Source organism: Cylas formicarius, unplaced genomic scaffold (genome assembly GCF_029955315.1).
Source record: "Cylas formicarius isolate icCylForm1 unplaced genomic scaffold, icCylForm1.1 PGA_scaffold_6__28_contigs__length_40554024, whole genome shotgun sequence".
Taxonomy (NCBI): domain Eukaryota; kingdom Metazoa; phylum Arthropoda; class Insecta; order Coleoptera; family Brentidae; genus Cylas; species Cylas formicarius.
In genome coordinates, this window is record NW_026844347.1 from 717,349 (window position 1) to 738,615 (window position 21,267).

The 21,267-nt window shown below is 33.1% G+C and overlaps 1 protein-coding gene across 5 annotated transcripts; it reads right to left on the minus strand.

Moving 5' to 3' along the window:
• Nucleotides 1–3: 3 nt before the first annotated feature.
• Nucleotides 4–20,425, minus strand: LOC132703667 (6-phosphofructo-2-kinase/fructose-2,6-bisphosphatase). Of its 5 annotated transcripts, XR_009619115.1 has the most exons (9): nucleotides 19,873–20,424; nucleotides 5,954–6,079; nucleotides 3,453–3,739; nucleotides 3,125–3,391; nucleotides 2,852–3,070; nucleotides 1,883–2,117; nucleotides 1,016–1,143; nucleotides 206–359; nucleotides 6–152 (listed from the first exon to the last, which is right to left on the minus strand). XR_009619115.1 is itself a non-coding variant. In XM_060673062.1 (8 exons), the coding sequence occupies exons 1-8, from the start codon at nucleotides 20,069–20,071 to the stop codon at nucleotides 888–890; spliced, it is 1,509 nt and encodes a 502-aa protein (XP_060529045.1). In that variant the 5' UTR covers nucleotides 20,072–20,425; the 3' UTR covers nucleotides 4–887. The 5 variants fall into 5 exon arrangements, 4 of the variants coding, with proteins under 4 accessions (XP_060529045.1, XP_060529043.1, XP_060529046.1 ...); XM_060673062.1 differs by having other exon boundaries at nucleotides 4–935; nucleotides 19,873–20,425; XM_060673060.1 differs by having other exon boundaries at nucleotides 4–359; nucleotides 19,873–20,423.
• Nucleotides 20,426–21,267: the final 842 nt, after the last annotated feature.

Below are 21,267 nucleotides of genomic sequence, written 5' to 3' on the forward strand. Positions count from 1 at the left end.
TTATTCCTACCTACTAGACATAAGAATAGAAACACTTAGCAGCATTCACAATATTTTAATTTTAAATAAAACAGGACAAAAAAATACAAGAAAAATTGCACATTTCAAATTCTGTTTTACAAACACAACGCTGACTTCAATTGTTTTATCTCCTAAAAACCAATCTTTGGACACGTTAAATTTAATTTTAAATGGATATAATCACATGAATGAAGATCGACATCTCACAGGTCGTCCGTTGTTTTTTAGGCACCCTGTACTCAGTCATTTCTCAAAATAATTTATTTTTTTTATGTCGAGTTGCTTTGGTTTTTTACCGTATTTTTGCGAATGAATTTCTCTTCTAGCTCACCAGGAACCTTGAAAAATATATATCATTAATATTACACCATTTACTAAAAGCGAGTTACTTATTGCAATTCTAAATAATTTTGAATTTTGGTACAAGCATAGAAGAATTGGACAGAATTTTTCACATGAAAGTATAGTAATTAAAATGGCAAGAAGAAATTTTCAAATTAGATTGAAAACAAGAAGAGAGCAAGATGAACGAAATAAAAAAAGGGTTAGTTCTCTATGCTTTATTTGTTTGCGTGCTTAAATTTCGAGATGCGAGTTCTACTAGCAAATTACGAAAAATATCTCAGGAAACGCAAATTAATAATCATGTCAACAATTTTCTAGGTACCAAAATAATTTTAAGTATTACTAGAAATGATTAATTGAGGAGAACGCCCAAACAATGAAACATACAAAACAGATCAAGCGAAAGAGAGACAAATTTTGAAAAAAACTTTAAATATATCTACATATCTATAAGAACACAACTATTTGGAGAGGTTAATATATCTAGAAGTGTCCTAGTGAGAAGCACTCGAGTTCTTTTTTTAGGACACATCTTGTGTTAGTACAGTGGTTACTACTTGGCCCGGTTCCTGAAACAGGTTTCAAACGATTACGATTTACCACAGTCTGCGACATTTCATGCACCATCTTCCTAGATTTAGTGATTTACCTTTGGTTTAGCGCGGTGGGTGTCAACTGCATCAATCGGCAATTTTATGTGCTCAACTCGGCAACCATATGCGACGGGGGTTAGTTTAATTATCGTGTGAAGAGGTACTTTGAGATACGGTAGTTCATCTGCAAAGCATTACAAATAAATTTATAACTATAATATAGTTTTCTCAGTGTTTATGTATTAGCAGCCAAGAGTGAATACAACGTAACCGAAAATCCATGATATTTTAAAACCAGACCATGAATGTTCAACATACCCGACAAACATATATTTCCTTTTACTAGGATGCGTGAAAATTTTGACCTATCAGAGGAGACAGATGCTTTGGGATTTTTGGAATTTCAAATTTGGATGCTGAATTTGGTTGTTTGCTGTTTGTCGTCATTCTACCAAATGAAAAGTATTTTGGGCTGTTGACTGTCATGAATTTTCAGTGTTCATCGGTAAGCTACACCTATGGTGACAGCATAGCATAAACTAAAAGCTTCGACATTTCTAACTGTTGAACGTGATTGGATCTATTGCGACTCATCTATCCTTTGGATATTGACTTTGATAGGGTTACAGAACAGGCGATCCGGAATCTCATAGCTCATCTGTATTTAGAATATGAACTATGTCAACCCATAAATATTAGGCGCTTGTTTAGTTGGAATAAATAAAACAACTGTCACTCAACACTTCAATCCAAAAAAACAAAGTTTCTATTAATTCCTAGTTTTAGCAAACCTAATCATGAAATTATTGGACAGTGTGGGCAGAAGATAAGTTGTAGCTCAGAAACAATTAATCTTGGATAAATAAAACACGCCTAGATTTTTTTGGGGAATGGAAAAAATAGCATTGTGGCCCGTAAATTACCTGCGGATTTATCCAAGAAGTATGCCAACAAGCACCTCAAAACAGCCTGATGAGACACCACCAAAACATTCCCTTGTCTTTCCAGCTCCATTATTACGGGCTCTAACCGAGCTACCAAGTCTTCATAACTCTCGCCTCTGGGATATCTGTATGCAAACTTGTTTTGGTCTCTAGATGCAAACTCTTCAGGATATTTTTCTTTAATTTCTTCGTAAGTCATTTCTTCACAGACGCCCTGAAATATGCCTATTGTTATTAAAACCTCTATGGGGCTTATAAGAGAAAATCTTGAAGGTTCCTTCACTCAATATAAAAACGATACTGGGTCGGTTAAATTACGAAAGTGGCACAATTTATACGTAAAAATGATCAGCACTGCCTCTTGATTTGAGAGAGATAAATCATTATTGAACTGTAAAACTTAGTAGTCTTAACCATATGCCATAGGCGCAATATGATGATTGTCAATGGTCAATGTTGGCAGGCACACGACTAAGAAGTTGACTTGGTCGTCTGCCTGCCTGACCGTTACAATAGCGTTTCCGAATTTGTTGCTAAAAAACTAGATTAGTAAAACTGCGTTTTCTAAAAATGAGTACAGAAACACAATATACCGGCTTGTGCACGAGGATAAACGCGGCCACATCGGGTCACCAAAGAGAAGCATAGGAAACTAAAATAATTAAAAAAAAATATCTACCTTAGACAAAATAATGTCCGAAATGAAAAAGGATGTTTTCATTCCACCCACGGGCGAGAAGAAATAGAAAAGCACTTTTAATAGAGAAAAACGACATTATCTGCTTTTTCGTTTAAATTGTCCACCCTATTTAATGATCGCTGTCATTGCGAATTAACATTTTATTACCCTCTCGTATTAGAAAACATAGTAGAGCGCGGTTTACCGATGTTACTTCGTGATGCTGGCAAAAGGAGAATAATGAATTAAAAATCAAATTTATGACTTACAGCATCAATCTCATTAAGAGCCTTCCACCTTTCCTGAGGTACATCTAAACCAGAGACAGTCTGAATAGTACGTTTTAACCATGACGTCCAAATTCTAAGACCCTCAATCTTTTGTTCCGAAATATATGCCGAGATGGCATTCGCGAACTGAATGCCTCTAGCGCTCAAGTTTGAGTCACCACCTATGCGGCCTTCCAAGTTGTGCTCGCTTTCACCATGCTAAAAGAAAATTACGCTATCTGATGCAACAGAGTTAGGTTGAGAGACACTCACCCTGGTTAAATAAATTGTTCTCGGCGTGATGTGAATATTCATTAAATAATAAACAATCCTAGCTTGTACGTGCCCTTCGTGCTTGTGTACAACAACCTTTTCTCCCGTATTATATATTTTCATAAAGGAAACTTCTTTTTCCTTTTCTTCGTCCAGCGGCGCGTACTTTTCCTGATAGTGTTGTATTCTTTTTAAAAAATCGTCCAAAACAGTTTCTTTGTCCATGTTGGTGTAGTCAGGGCTACTCACCTTTACCTCCATTATGTTCTGAAAACAATGTTTTTTTTTTCGGAAAACACAACCCAAACCATTTGTTGAACATTCGCACCTGTTCAATAATCTGAGGATCGTCGCATATGGATTCGACGTAAAACAGTTTGAAGCCCATCTTCTCCACTACATATTCTTGTATAACTTTTCGCCTCTCTTGCGTCGAATTCGTGGCATCGAAAACGGCAACTTCTCCGCCGCACTCGAGCCAGTGACAAACGTCTTGAAGCGCTTCCGTACAGCATTGCGCCCGTATGGCCATAGCTTCAGCATTGTCCGCCCGAAAAAAATCGTGATTCTGATAGGCGGTCGTTGCGTGCCTTCTGTATTCTCCCAAGTTGAAAACTGTGAAGGAAAACTCTAATTCATATATCTTGAACTACTTAGCTTCAGATGATATATGTGTCCTCTATTTTTATATAATCAAAGTAAAATCTTCACAAAAAATACCTCTAGAATATGGGTTAAAATATCCACGACTAATTTCAGGAGGGCATCGCGGTTGATCGCAAAATCGAAAAATTTTATTAAGGGACCTGCACCCTAAACATCACCGAGTTTTCTTGACCTCTTTGTTTTGTATTGCTAACAATATGAGCTCAAAACCCGTTATTTTGCTAGTATTGGCGCAGATTATGACTTTAGTAGAAGAAGGATACCGTACAGATCAAAAACAAATAAACAATAAGGATTAGAGACATTTTACAATTTCCATAAATGAAAATATGCATTCTTATAAATACTTAAAAATATTACAAAAAATCGAGGACTTTTAGAGCACGGATCTATTAGTAGTAAATTAAGAAATTTGTCTGCTAAACCACCCGTATTGTATAATATACGCAGTTTGCTTAAAGCAATTTATCAAAATAAGGAAAATATTTTTAAGAGCTGAGTATTTTCAAATTTATTTTTATTAGTATTAAATAAAATTATGAAAAATGTACAAAAAATAGCGTACAGGGTAGAGTGATGATTCTGAAGCTTCCTAGTATAATAACACAGTTTCATATTTTTATGTTTTTTGTGTTTCTTTTTTCCAATATTCATAACTTTTTAATATTCATAAACGATGAGAGTTCTAAGGCCGGGGAAACGTATTTTCTATAGAAAGTGGGCAGATGTGATTGATAAAACAATATTGATAAATTGTTAACATCAAACATAAAAAAACAGTTTCCCATATGTTGCCAAAGGCATAAGTGTCATAATAAAGAAATTTTTCCAAATTTTCGAATTAGATAAATCACTTGTGATATCAATCAACTAGTGAAAAACTATCAAAGGATCTAAGAAATATGTTATTTTCGAAACGCTGTTAACCAATTAACTATATGCACAGAAGATCAGACAATGCATTCGTAAAACCTCTGAATGTCATTAGTCAACATAAGGAAAAGCTTAACTTTGCCCCCGTAAACATACCGGATTAAAATTCACTAGTTTCTCCATAGCTTTTTTGCGAAAGAATATTCGTATATGTTGTATTATTATTAGTTTTTATTAAATTTTACTACTTTTGACTTCATTGATTTAAAACCTATAATCACAAAAAACAAACACACAAAATTATTATCAATATGACAAGGTAAAAATTTGTGTTGCGAATTCACTATACCTTTCGATACCTTATAAATAAATACTTGACGTTAAATACTTCTTATATATGTTACCTTAGATATTTTAATAATTAATAAAATTTTAATGTGACAACCGCATTAATAATAGCAATTTATTTCCAACAGGTAACATGACCAAATTACAGGAAATATTAAACATAAATCATATGAAATATTTACAGGGTATATTTTGTTGAAGGAAACACACATATTGTATAGGTTTTGAAACTGGATACTGGTTGCGGCACAACTAACCAAAACTTAATTGTTCCAGAAGAAACGGTCAATCGATTCCGTAATTAGCTTGTAGAGAAATGATACAGATTGCAAGTCTCTGCATAAGTTCAGACGCAGTACAGCGAACCTACTCAGTAGAAAGTAGAAGATCATGATCAATATCCCGCTCAGGATAGGAACCCTGCTTCCTGAACAGTAGATACTTTAGTAATTTCCTCTGCACACTCTCAATGGACTGAGCGTGGCAGTTATATATTGGTGACCATACCACCGAGCCATGCACTGAAAACCATTTTAGTAATGTGAGGTACAAAAGAGAACGTCTGGTCAAATAAAATCCCCACATCCTTTACCCTGGCAAGTCTAGTGAGGATAGTACCATCCATACTGTAATTAAAGACTATAGAAGTTTTTGTGGGGTGGTAAGGAGCCACATTACACTTACACTGACTGACATTATTGATGTTGACCTGCCTGGTGTCGGTATTAATGCAGTGATATAGTTTTAGGTCATCCGCATAAGCAAGCTTGTTGCAGATAATCAAAGATATGAGAGAAGAATAATGTTTAGTATAGGAAATTATTTTGTTATTATTACGATGTGACTGTTCTCATTTAAATGAACTAATTGGGTCACCGTAGACAAAAGCAGAATAATTTTTGCGATACCCGAAAAAATTAAATACCAAAATATTATACGCACCTCTGGTGTTGATTCCGATCCAATTCAAGTAACGCGAGAGCTTCTTCGAAATATAAGTTTTGCCTCGGGCGGGTAATCCGACCATGGCGATGACATGTGGACTGTTGACATAATTTGCACGTTCTCCTGAAAAATTAATAAAAACAATCATTTTGCGGTTTGAATTTGATCGCTTTTGTCATTTATGACCGCTCTACGAACCAAAGCTTGTGTCACATTTTTAACAGTTTGAAGCCCAGGCAATAATTCTTAATAAATAATATGGATACTAAGTAAAGGCCTCGCCTATTTTGAGAATTTAATGTGCGAATGCGGAAGTAATTTCAACCACCTGACGACCTCCAAAAATTAACACAGCCGCTGACAGAAATGTAATTAATTAAATTTTCAGAGAGAAAACGATTTAAATGTGTGAAGATAGTTCTGTTGGTAAAGAAAAAGTTAAGCAAAGTGCAGCTTGGTGTGTACAATTTGGGGGCATTAAAATCTAACGGGATCTAGATAGATTTGGAGAAAATCTTGCCGAAAAAATTCCAAGTTCAAACTAAAACCTCTCGAATTGATCAACTGTTCACATCCATGTTCGTTTGCCGAACGTCGGGAGGTCTTATTGGTTGATAGCGGGTTTTGTATCAGTATAGGCAAAACCTCTATATAGTAGCAATGAGTAAATATAAATAACAATTGAAGATCACCGCAATCTTATTAAAAAAGCTCCTTTCCACATTTCTGGAGAAATTAAAACTTAGTTAAATTTTTTTAAATCTTATGTTAATCATAGAAAAACGCAGCTATACGTGATCGAAGGTGAAATTCTTCTTTCTTCCATTTTTATCAAAAAATATACGGATGGCAACCGACCAAGTCGAAAATGTTCGATTTCAATTTTGTTGCCAAATATTTTCCTTCTGCACTTATTTTCGTTCTATGTGGGTCAATAACTCGATCGATTATAAAATTTGCCACGATTTTTCTATTAGATTGAAACCGTTAGTATCACAAGGTATCTTAATAATGAAAAACTACCGGATTCTACACACATTGATCAATATTATGTTTAGAAAGTATCTTATTACATTATACTGATGCACGGTAAACAAGAGGCGCTTGAATGATATGCGAATATAAGTTAATTAAAACGATATAAAAACCGCGTTCTATAATTTTGAGACTATTCAAAATTTTAGATATATCATCTGTACTTTTTTACACAGCCATCGTTGTTAACGGTTATACCGTATTTATCTTATATATATCTTAAAAAACGTAGTTAATATTCTGTAAGTTCATCTCACACTCTTTAGAGTTTTATTGTAAAGTGTGAAGGCATATTCCCACTAGGGAAGTTTCATTCGTCAAAAAATAGAAAAAAAAAGATTTTTCGCAATATTTCAACAACTCCAAGTTTATATAAAATTTTTGACTCATTTTTGTCTGGTTAACACGCTGTTAAGGTTTCTCCATTATAGTTCGAACCACCCTAATCGAAATACTTGATTATAGAAAAACGAAAATTTAACTACTTCCAAAAGACTAAGATGCAATTGCAAGCTGCACTCACAGCGTTTTTACGGAATACATACATTTTTGTGACGTCGACGATATTACTTGAAAAATATTTTTACCAAAACCAAACCGCCAAATTTCAACGAAACTAACTAACCAATTCTTATCGATACCGCCCTAGTGAACTCCGGCTTCTGATTTCTCATCACCATGACTACCAAGGCAATTTTGACTCTTTTATCACTGAAATATCGTGCACCTTGCCACTCTTAACTTTGTCCTTACACCACTAAGTAATTTAAAGAAACTTAGCACAATGTACCAAGCCTTAAGTATGCAAATAGCAGCCCGCTTTCCCCAATTAAAAATCAATCCGAGTCCGTCGTCAAACACAATTTTAACGTCGCGTTATCAATTGATTTATCTAATCTTTGCTGGGTATGTGTATCGATGCACATTAATGTTTGAGGAATGCCACACGCATATTGGTTTTAAACTGATAGTGGCTCATTTTAATCGAACTCCAATTAATTGAATGGCACGAAACGTTATTCATTCAACCAACGGAGGGGACTCGAAGGACGGCAAATTTTACATGGGACTACCGAACAAAAATTTCGCTAATTATATAGTGGGAGAAATCCTATTTTCGTAGCGGGTGTCCGTGCACACAGTGTCCATGTGTGACGTATTTCCACACGTTGGCCACGTGAATACCGCCAATTAAATTAATTAGGATATTGGCTTGCTACCGAATAGTACGTTTGTTAGTTTTATAGTTTTTAACTACTTGGGGATAAGACAATGAACAACATATTTACTTTATTGTCGTTGAAACATTATAAAATGTTTCTTAATATCCGATTCTTGATAAATGTCAATTAAACCTCTCTCCTCGACAGCTTCGTTCCTTCGTATTTGGGGATAAGACAATGGACATCTTTACTTTATTGTCGTTGCAACAGCATAAGATGTTTTTTAATAAATATCCGATATTTGACAAATGTCAATTAAACCTCTCTCCTCAACAGCTTCGTTTCCAAGATATAAGTTAAGTTCTAAGATTTTTAAAAAAAATATGTTAGTATTACTTTCCATTTTATCCAATTTGGTACACATCTAGTCACACGCGAGAGGTTTGGACTGAATATTTTTGAAAGGAAAAACGGCACACGACCAGTTTCTCCAAAATTCAATATTTTTTATATATGTATATTTCATCAAATAAAAGCAGTTGATATATCTGTTTTATATCTAAAATTATTTTTTGATTAAATTTATTGGAGTAAAGTCAATTATTGGAAAAAAGTATTTTCGACAATTAAACTTCTTCGAATTGCAAACACATTGTAGCTCACAAACGAAAGCCTTTGCGAACCCACCTTTATGTGACATTTACATAAAACACCGCTCTCCTAAATCTTGTTAATAATGTTAATAATTTGCAGCTTGGAGTTAGTTTTAGCTACAGCTACCTAGAATACTGGATATATACCTAACTCTTTGCGATCAACTGACTTAATGTCAGAAATCGAGATTAGCAATAGTCACCTGATTCGTTGATTTCTTCGTTTACATGCAAACCCAAAGATTGATTCGTGTAGGTCAACGCGGACGGCATATTTTTGCAACTTACTTTGTTACTAGTTTAACGCACGTTTGCCATTTGCGTCTTTAAGATAAACCGTTCAGATTTTCGAAAACATAAATCCCGATAAGGCTTATTATCAAGAGTAGTACTAATTTAAAAATGGCAGTATGAATATAACATATTAATGTATAAGGGACATAATAATATACTTACTAAGTGTGTATACAGTAAAATCTACTAACGGAAATTGGTATACGAGGTTTTAATATATAAAAAAAAACTCTCTGCTAACTATGATCCTGATTTTTTAATGCCAATTTACTTATTTACTTAAGATTGAATTGGAATGCATTTTTTTCAAAATAAGGAATATGTATGTATGATAGGGCATTTATTAAAATCTCGTGTCTTCTACACATCCTAATATTTACTTTCAAATATGTTAAAGAACCGCGATGATAATTTTATAATTAAATGGACAAAAGTGGAGAAAATATGACTGCATCATTGAGTTGTACTTTTCGTCGGAAAGCTACTGGTTCGTCCGTCGAAATAATTCAAATATATTGTGTATTGCAGAACTTTAGTAAGCTATATGAAAATTGTTCGCTTATTAAAAAAGGTGGAAAGGGATGCACAATATTTCTAAACTTATTGTATAACATTTGTATAATAATATAAAATATAATTAATTTATTAAAAGATACCCACAACATCGGAAAATTTATAAATTAAATGCTTGTGGAGGAAACTCAATCCAACGAAAGATTAAAATGCAGCCATACAAAAATGATTGCTAAACAGCGCAATTTTCTACATTGACACGAATACAAAAGGGGTGAGAGGGGTTTATTTTATTTTTATTTTACAGCAAAACTACTTGGTTGAAGGAACAAGTTACCACTATGACAATAAAACGCAAATTTGAAAGTATTCTTGTGCCAATAAGTAGTTGGAATTAATAAAACATTATTAATACTATAAGTTTTCTATTATTGTTAAACCCCGTGATACCCTTTTTACTGCAATCAACAAGTAATGGAGAACGCAAGAATAATAATTGTTATCTCGACTTTTTTAAATTGACGCGCATGGACTTCGGAATCTACCTAATTTGTTCATTTCAGTAATGTTTTCGATAATTTGCTTGACGTGGTGCAACTCTGGCGCAACTTTAAGAAACGATGCGAAAAGGCCTGGCGCATTCGATCTACGTGTCTGCTCGACGTGAAAAGAGTCACGTTGGTCGAAACGGATTTACCCAGAGATTTCCTCATCTCTTGACAACGATCAAATATTTATTTTAAGAATCTGAATATAAAAGAAAATATCATATCTTGATTTTAATAATTCTTAAAAACTTTTTCAGGTGATTCCCAAATGAGCATTCAGTATTTTATGTGCAACTTTTTAAAATTCGCTTAAAGGTCATAGGGGGTCTTTTTTGCGAAATAAAATGGGATTAATTTTTTTTTCAGTTTTTATTTTATGAATTGATACACTGATAGATTATCGAGTTTCACAAAATGTAAAAATTGCATTTTATTAGTTCTTGATTGATTAAAATTTTAGGGTGCAAGTTTCCATACAGATGGAGTTTGGATACTTACTTAGGAAATATATATGGCTCCAAAATTATTAATTTAATGAGTTTGATGGCATTTGTAATAATTAATATTTGTATGATGTGATTATTTTTCATCATTTCATCAACTTAATCAGAACGTTATTTTAAAAAAATCTAAAAGCTTTATAGCAGGTATGTATGTATGTATTTTTAACTCCCTGTATGTTCTCCTATATGCCTATGGGAATAAATATGTTAATAACAAAATATTTGAAAGACCGTGATGGCTAACCATCCACAAGGAGATATTTATGGCCCAACGCAGAAACTATATTCGAACAATTGGAGGATGCGCCAGGTTTACATCTTTAGGAGATCTGTCATGTTTTTGACTTAATACGCAGCGGGATTTGGACCGTAAAAGCGAAATATGAAAAGTAATCAGCAGTAAGCAGAATAAATATGAAAGATTGGCTAAATTTTTGAGAAGTAAAGGTGGATATATACACAAATAAGTATACAAAACATAAACGCCTATTAAATTTTTAACAGTTCATAAATAAGCAAGAATTCTGTATTTATAGTCGGCGTTCTTCGATCACCTTGATAATTTCAAAATTTTCCGTTTGTTGAATTTCTTTCCGAACATTAGCAGCTTCCACTTGTGATAGCACAACTTCGATTACTACGTCAAAGTGTTTAAAATATATCGAACATGCAATTCCGGCAACGATAACAAACTTTATTAACTATAAATTATGGCAATTTTCGTAATACATAGATAAATACCAGTACGTATATTTTCAAATAACATGTAGAATTATGGCGTTAATAAAGAAATAGAGATACTTATTTCACAGTACTATAACTATAACAAAAAACGAAATTGTTTATATTAAGGTTCCATATTCCATACAATTTCAATGTAACGATCCCTTTAAACGCAACTAGCACCACATATAATATCAAAATTGAAAGCTATACTTTATCGAGAAACAAATGAATTATACTATAAGAAAACTGGGTAAAAGGAAAATATGCTCCCATGCAAAACTAAATTATGATAAAGTTAATTTATTAAAATATATCCATTTCCTTTTAATTCAGTTTTTCTAGCATTCATAATTAAATTTGTCTATTGAAAACGTTTCATGTGTTTTTTACGGTTATAAATGGTAAATTTCGGCTGCTATCCTTTTGGCGGTGATTGTGAAATTGATTGGGTTAGTTATTCGAAAACTGATCAGGATTTACGATCTGTGTTGCTTTACGACGCGTTACTAATAAATAAAAAATAATTCCCTGACTACTTGCGAATTAAGTTATGTACGCGAAACTTACAGGAAAGTGTAACAATAAGCTATATTTCGTATCTCAATTATATAAAAAAAAAGCCCATTCTAATCTTATAGGAATTTTAAGTGGCTATCAGTTTAAAAAAGTTTAATATTTTCAGTTTACGAAAGTGCTACTTGAAATATTTTATTAATGGTTTTTTCTTATTATAAACTAAATATAGGGTTTCTGAAGGCTCACTGTATATCACCTACTTTGGCTGTTCAATTCCATTTTTACAGGCAATTTTCAAAATTCAACCACCGAGAGAATGTTAATACACATATATTTTTCTTAATTTCCAGAACATTTAAATTAACCAGGTTATAAATAACGGGGGTATAAACCAAAAAGAATGGCTACATCAGCAATTTATTGTTGTCAGTTTAGTGCGAGCGCCTATTGCTGCAGTAACGTTAGGTATAACTAACAATGATATATCAAATAATTTATTGCTGGCGTTAATATATTTTTTTAATGGTAAATTCTTGTGCTGCATATGATTGCAGTAAAGTATATATAATCGGCACAGGAAAGTTTCTTTTTGGGTAAGTCAAGCATTTACAACTAATTCAGGATCTGTGTTATAAATAAATACTGACTCATCGAGTTATATAAATAGAACAATAAATGGGATTACTTATATAAATAAAGTATTTTCATGTATTAACGAAAATTGTTAATTTAATTTAATTTTGTCATATTTGTATGATAATACATAGGAATATAAAATATCATATATTTGTATTCATTATTTATAAATAAAAAATGAATCAGTATTTTCGTATTTTTATCAATTGATTTAGTCGTTACAAAAATTTAAAAATTCTGCTCTTTTCTGAACATCAACATCTTTTAAAAAACTTTGGAAAAGACTTAAATGTTATGAATTCATTAACAATACTTTCTCCAAAATGGCTGAAGATATAAAGGCAAGGCAGGCAGTGCGAAAATTGCAATAGTACCAAAAGATGTTGCGATATATGCAGATCACGTAACTATATGTAATCGTATTTTATAAAATAAATGACTAAAAATTCACCTGTTAAAGCAACTACGGCAAGTTTGCTAACGAAACTACATCCAGTGCCCATCTCGTGTTAAAAACAAATTTGCAACTTTTAGCTAGCTACTGTGTTTTGCGACAGTTCTTCTTTTATTTTTCCGGTTTCACTTACTTCCTAGTAAATTCTAAAGGTTGCAACTTGTTTTAAAACTAGAGTCTATTTAGTGGAAACCGTTTTCGTTTTCTATTTTCGACTTCTGTATGTTAATTTGAATACAAAACTTGAACAAAATGAAGTAGTTTCAAAAAACACAAACAAAACCTAATGAGAACGGAAACAGCTAAAAGCCGTAATCTATATTATATATTAAATCTTATGGGAATGTAACGGGCGCTTATTTTTTTTCACTAGAATTAAATGGTTAACCTATAATTTTTTACCATCTCAGTCAATAATAACATAGATAGCACTGCTATTTTCGGCTAGCACTTTCTATATTTATGTATATATCTTTTAAAGATAAATAATAAAGTGATAAAAATTTAAAAAATACATATAGCCTCCCTCATAATATTTGGTACTCTACAATACCCAATTATGCACCGATCAAGGGCACGCACGGTAACTTTAAGATATCAGTTTCGTTAGCCACGGTCGTGAGCCACTGCGTATGTTTCCGCTGTTTGAGCCACGGGTTTGGCAGCGATCGGGTGTTTTTTAAGTTATTTGAAGTGTATATGTTAATTCGCAATTAAGGAAGGAAAAAGAAGGAAGCATCACTGATGTGCCTAATATAACCAGATCTATTAAAAGCTACCACAGATTTAGTTAGACCAAGTAGTTGTTCAAGCTACTGCGGACATTTCCGCTAAAGGGTTACGGGTTTGGGAGCAATCGGATGTTTAGATTTTAACCATTGCTGATATTTTGACATTTCGTTAGATGCTATTATTTGTATGGGCTGGGAAATTGTATGACGTTTTTAACAATTTAAAACTAAACAAACATTGTTGGCCAAAAAATTGTTTCATTATAAAGGGGAGAATATGCAAAATGTTGTATATAATATATAATAAACAATATACCGCTATTCGGGTCGAGCTTTAAAGCAAAACTGAGTGCTCTCTTTATTTTCTGAAAAACTGGTTCGTACATTAAATCCATGACTCTATACAAAATATATTTATCAATTTTGATTTTAATCTGTTCTGTTCATAAATTAAAAAATATACTTGATGTATATTTGTGCTTTTATACCACCGCTAATAAAACTGTTAAACTGCTAAATAAGCAAGTCACGGACAACTTCTTACGCCATACAATAAAACATAACCTATGACGATAATATGATATAATATCAAATTTCGTTGGAAATGCCGACTAGCTACATTAAATTTTATCATTTTCCGCTTAAACGAGCTTATCTCACGTCACATACCAACGCGTCGTTGTAATAGGTATATGTCAAGTTTTATTTTCGTATTGCAAAACGTTGATGCAATTTGACGCTGAGGGTTGCTGCCTTTTCTAGTTGCTGCAATTTTTTCACGAGAATATGGACGGGGAGATTCTCAAAACACAAATCAAAACAAGCATGTAGTGTTCGACCTCTAAAAAATAATCTCGTAACTAAGTTATTATCAGTAACCTCAAAATAATCTAACCTACCTATATGCTGATTATTTGGACTTATCATACCCAAAAAAAACTCATAAAATGTCTTACTTTCACAAACTTCGGCAAAATAAATTTTTTTCTAACCCAATTTCAACTCCGTCCAAATTTTGAGTTGCCAACAAAAAAACTACTACAAAAATTACCAACTCGCTGCAACTTCGTATAAGTTGTAATTAGATGCACCAAAACTACTCTAAATCCATTTCAAGAAAACTGAAGAAATAGGCATTTTAAAGTTACGAATTTTAAAAGCTCTTGCGAATCAATGAATACAAAAAAAAGTTTAAGACATGAATATCTTAAAACTTTTCATCTTAAAATCGTCTAAGGATTTACACGATTCCGAGCAAGCATCTTATGTGAAGCACCCTGTATATGTACCACCCACTTAGTTGATAATTGTATATTTAGTGAATTGGATGTCCAGTCCATGGGTATATATATTGGGGAAAACAGTGTCAACAAATTTTCAAAAAATGTCTGGCCATCGTTTATGTTTGTTAATTACTTAATTAAAATAAGTCTGATTTATTCCTACTAGTTAGCTAGTAATTTTAATAGTGTCTTATGCAACACGCTTGCTAAATACCGCGTTTTGGCACGACCGGACTGCTGTGGAGCGAATGTGTAATAATTTGAGTACATATTTCTGCAAATCAGCACTAATCTAAAGCTAAAATCTACCACAAACATAAGATCGCTTCCAAACCCGTGACTAAAATACAGAAAACGTTCGAAGTTGCTCACGACCGTGGGTAACGAAGCTGACGTCTTAAGCTACGGTTGGTTAGCACTAAAAAAAATCGACTAATTACCGTCTAATTTTTATTGCTTTCAGGACAGACATTTATTGTTAAAGTAGGGTCTCCCATTTGTTACGGTTTCAAAATCCTGTCCTGTCTGACGTACAGCATTGTCCAAATATGCGTATTTGCATTCTTGTAAGGAGCAGGAACAACTGTTTATAATTTGTGACAATAAGAGAAGAAAAGATTTGTTAAGAGTTAGCTACGAAAAAAATCTATTCAGTAAATTTGATAGCCGTGCGGATTGTTCTATAGCCAAATTTCGAGTGATATTTCATTTACGGTCAAAGGCAAATATCTCAAAACAGTTGCCCTTGGCGACTTCTGATAAGACCTCCTCTCCTTCCTTCCTCCTTTCGTTTGTGTTAACAAAAAATATAATACAGGGTCGTACAAAAGTCTTTTGATAGAGAAAAAAACATGTATGTAGCTCCGCCTACAACTGAAAGCTAAATTAAGAATACAAATTTCACATGTCAAAAAACTTCCAGGTATCAATTTTACTTCACTAATCGGCATTATTTAGGAAATTACATCATTTTAAAATTCTGAAAAGCAATTTAATTGCTGCTAAAATGATGCAGGACATAGAAATAACCAAGTAGAAGTGAGCGAGGTCGTAACGTTTTCGAAATGATCACAATAAATCTTAAAAATCAAATTATTTTGATAAATCGACATAGTTAACTACGAAACGCCATCTCGTTAACAATAATGGAGCAGTTATTCGAAAGGTTCTAAGTTTCTGCGTTTCCGATTTTCTAGTTTACATTAAAACGTTGTACCGTCTAAAATATATTAGTTCCATAGAGCAAACTAGAAAACCTAAGTAAATATAAAAAAATATATTATCCCATAAAAGTTTATGCTTCCACCGACCACCACCCGGCAAAGGTACCGTTGTGATTTTTTAAGATCATTTAAAGAATAAAAATCGTGTTTTAGAAAATTTCCCTAAAATCAACAATTTACGAAATCATCCTTTCAAATGCACCATATTATACGTATATTATATTATATTATTACTAGAGTGAAAATGGGCTAATAGAATTTGTTTCTACAACCTTTTTCAAAACACATACAACTGATTCTGGAATTAGGTCCGTACTAAAGCGTAGAAGGGATAGATGTAAATAGTATGTTATGCAACAAATTTAGTCACGAGTTTATCAAGGTGTTGCATACTATACTTTTTTTTATGTGCATTTTTGCAAAACAGAAAGCATATATTCTTTGAGTGACGTGTGGCGTGACGTGTTACTCAAAAATCCGTGACTAAAGTACCGGAAACGTCAGTAGCACCCCGCGGCCGTGTTTTGAACTTGAACAACTACTTGATCTAACTAAATGTATGGCAGATTTCAATAGATCTGGATAGAAGGGAAACATCAGTGATACTGTAAATGTCACCAACTCTTTCAATTTCGCCTTTACATATTCACATTTGCACTTTAAACGACTCAAAAATTGCGCCGCAATTGATACGATGCTGCTTAGATACAAAATGCCGGCTGCGTATGTATGTACATACTTGGTACCGATCAAATTATATCTGGCAAATATCAACTTTAAGTGAAACCGATCGATCCTATCTGGATCTTTAGTTTCTCGTGGGCAACCAATACGTACCTATTCTGATAGAATTCAACCTGCAAGAGCGATAAAAATGACCGTCGGTTGAAACTGTAATTCCGGAGAAACCATTTAGAGGCATTTCAACTTTTAAAAACACACTTAAAATTTCACGTTTTATAGGTTTGTACAGGCGGGGGGATAATGAAACTAAATACTTAATATACTTCGATATGATTTCCAAGGTTTGACACGTGATTTCGTACGGCTTACGCGAATAGACTGTAATTGCTTGCGAGACAACTTTTAGGCTACTAAAATTTTTCGCTACGTATGCGAGCAGTGATACGGGACGTCCCGAGTTTCAAGGTAAATTAAAATTAAACTCTTCCGATATTTTTATAAAACCAAGTCAAAGATAGCGCCTATTCTGTGATTATAGTGCACATAGTACCCGTATGGAAAATGTTTTCCGTTCTACTTTTAACTCGACTTATACCTAACAAATACTGCATAGATATTTGTTTTTTTTTAAGTGTTCTGTTAAATGCAGCAAAAGTATAGTCAACATCTAACAAGTTAATAGTCGATGAGACTCAATCGTCCTGGTAAATTATACTAAAAATGATTAATTTACAATATTTTGAAAATTATTGATATTCGCATAGTTGGTGTGGATTGTAAATTGCTACCTACTTCCGATAACTCGAAAATATTTTAGCTGCATGGTTTTCTCCAACAGTACTGGTATGACACCCGAGACAGCTGCTATATGTCGCATCAACGGTTTCTTATAATAGATCCTGGATCGACAATCTGTATAGATATATTATATGGGGTCTAAAATGTTTAATGAATGATAATTATTAAAACTTATGGCAAACCGACACTGCCTACTTATCATCTCTTTATAAACAAATTTTACATTTTAAAGCTGCTTTAACTGGTTATTTAAAACCTGCTTCAATATGCGTGATTTTTTTTTTCGATTTTCGGATACGAAGTTCGAGAGGAAAGGGAGATCAAACACTCAGTTCATATTCATATGTTTTTTTTTTATTTCAATAATTAAAAAATTGAAATGATATTGATCCAGATAATTTGGAACCTATCGCGTGTTTTTGTGGGTTTAAAACATTGACGATATTTTTGTCTTTCAATCTAGGGTTTCGCGCGATCAGATGTTTTGACGTTTATCTTGTGACGGTCAAGTCATATATAACTCGATCAACGTATTCTTCAGTTCTGAAGAAAATGTACCCAAAAACTAATAGTAGTAAAAAAAGTATAGTATGTAACACATGGATAATCAAACAAAATAGCTTTGTTATTAAAAATTTACCATAACCAAAAATTTACCAATGATTATCGATGAACTATATTATAAACAAAGAAGTAAAATAACATCTTGATTACTAATCTCCAAATTATAGGTTTTTTTTACAATACCTACAAGTTATTCGAACGGATCAAATGCTGACTAAAAGCAGTTTTCCTTTACGAAACACACCTTGTTGCTACAGCCGCAACCCTGGTCATCGTGTAAAAGAGCTTTAGATTTTAATGTAACCAATACAAAATTAACAATATTATACATACAGTTCTTGGAAACTGTCGATTAAGTTAAAAAATACCATGCAATTTACTCAATCTTTTATATCAAACCTCGTTTTAAACAAAATGTCGCCGATGTCGATGTTTGATTTTCAAACACTGATGTATGGATAGCAAAGGCTTGCATGTGGGATACCTGCTTGTAAATAAATTAAACTCCCTTCATTTATCAGCATAGTTCAGTAATTTGTAGCGCATTGAAGCTGGGGTAATTTAAAATACTTACTTTCGTTGATGGTTGCACTTTTTAGCATTTTACTCTTAATAATATATATAGTTGTAGTTACAGATCGAGGTACAGAATTTCTTCAAGAGGTTTTGAAAATTAACATAGCTATTCAAGATTTTCTTTCATTATAACATATTTCGCAAATCATTTATATCATAGGTCACACAAATTTTCCAAAAAAAAATCTAAAATCACAAAGAAAATCGAAACTAAAACCATTTAGCAGCAAAACTGGCTCTACAAAAAATGATTTTAACACGCTGCGTCTAACCGTCCACAGGCCCTGTTATTTACTAATAAAGGTTAATCAGTAATTTTTTTAAGAAATGGAAAGAAGTGGAACATGGTATTCTATACAAAATTGCTCTGCACCTGGAGTAATAAAATCTACGAATCAAAATTATCTAATAAGAACTTATACATAATCAGACATTCGTAAGAATTTATGCTTATTTAGATATGTTAATATAGTTGTTATTGATTAAATTTTGCTGTCCGATCTTTAGAAAATGTTAGTAGACAATTCACCACCGCTTTTAAATCGGCGTTCGACGCTGCAGCACAATATTAGTAAAATAAAGCAATATCAGAGCAGCTATCTAAATTAATAATTATCGCTAACCACGTGCCTTTAGTACAGTGTTGCCGGTTTAAATGTACCGAATTTGGCAAAACATTTAAAAATTCGTTTTCAAGTTTTCTCGATTGCCTGCAATGTATTTATTAAAGTTTTATCACCAGCAGCAACAGTACATAAAATATTTGCAATCAATATAGATTATATTTAACCAAAGAAACCAGTCACATTTTTTCAGCAATTTTAAGAAAAATACTTAATTTTAGCAACTGTGTTCCAGAGATGCGCCGCCGCCGCAAGCCGTTCGACCATAACATTGACATTTGGCAGCTGTTTATCTCTCAATCAAATTTAACATGGTAAAATTTATTGAAAAAACGTCATCTTGTACTAAAGCTCAGCAACTCAGTAATGGTTCTCAAATTTATGTTAGCTTACCTCGGATAGGAAACGGTTTCGTCTGAACAGTCTCCGTATTTGGCGGCAACAATCTCTTGGTCTCTGGGGACATAATACTTGGACATCCTTTCACTTCATTCACTTTGCAATTTTTGTAATTATTTAAATTTCCCGACGCAGTAAACGTGCTGTTACGGACTCTCAGAGAGCCGCTGATAACGTCCAAACCACTACTCATACCGTCAAGGTTTTGATGTCGTCTAAAAAATTATGAAACACGTATACGATCGGCCTTGGATAGAATTCACGGCCTGAACATTGCTCGACTGTTATCTGTCACTACCGACTGGAAGGGGTCACCGTAAAATAGTGGGTTTTAATCGGGCGGTGGGGAACACCAAGATTTGAGCGGTTGCAATTACGACAATGATTCTTTTTGCGAATTTGGCACACGAGCGCGCGATGTGAAACGTAAATAAAAATTATATTTACATTCCATTTTTTAAGCATTAATTTCTGGAATCGTCTGTTTGCCATCTTTAAACGTCATTTTTTAAAACTTCGTTAATTGACACTTGAATTGTAATAACATAATACGTCAATACCTATGAACTCGTGAACAGGGTAAATGCGGCGGCAACACCCCAACATGACGTCTCAAAAATAACTACTTATTGTAGCGCATTGTACTCAGCCGCAGTTCAATCCTCATGCTGAAATTCCAATGTGTATATTATTTCAACTTCCGACTGTTGGCGCTATAAAATTTTCGTTAGACAAATTAACGAATTCGACATTCGATAATTTTCACGTATTTCATGTAATTATTGTTATGAAAAATGGTATTATTTTCAACTTGGAGGAAATAACGCAGGCTTGTTCAGCGAAACCGTATTTAAAAAAAAAAAAAACATATAAAGGATGAAAGAGGCAACTAATACGGTGCTTTAGTTATCTTCTTTTCGGTTTAATACATTCTACATCCTTAATTGCAAAATCATTTCTTTTTTCGATCATGCCATGCCAAGAAAATTTATCACAACTTTCAATGGCATATCGATTTTGGCATATTATATAGGTATATGAAGCGGAATCCGATATTGCAAAGCCGAGCGAATTTAACTTTTAAGTTCATGATCGATTTGCACAGCCGTATTATTTTTTCAAAGAAACTTCCACAGGCTACTGTTAAGCTCTCAAGAAGTCAACAGGAAGATTGGCGAAACGTCAGCAAGTTCGATTCATCAACAGCACAAGAGGATTTCGGAAGATTTGTCAGTAGTATATGAGACTTTTTGTGGCTTTCCTATTTGGTTTAATAATATCTTACAAAGATTTAGTTTTACTAAAATTTTTTTTTTGGCAAACAATATTAAATAATAGTGTTTAATAAACAAGTGATTGAAAAAGTTTATCAACGTGCTGGATAGGTAC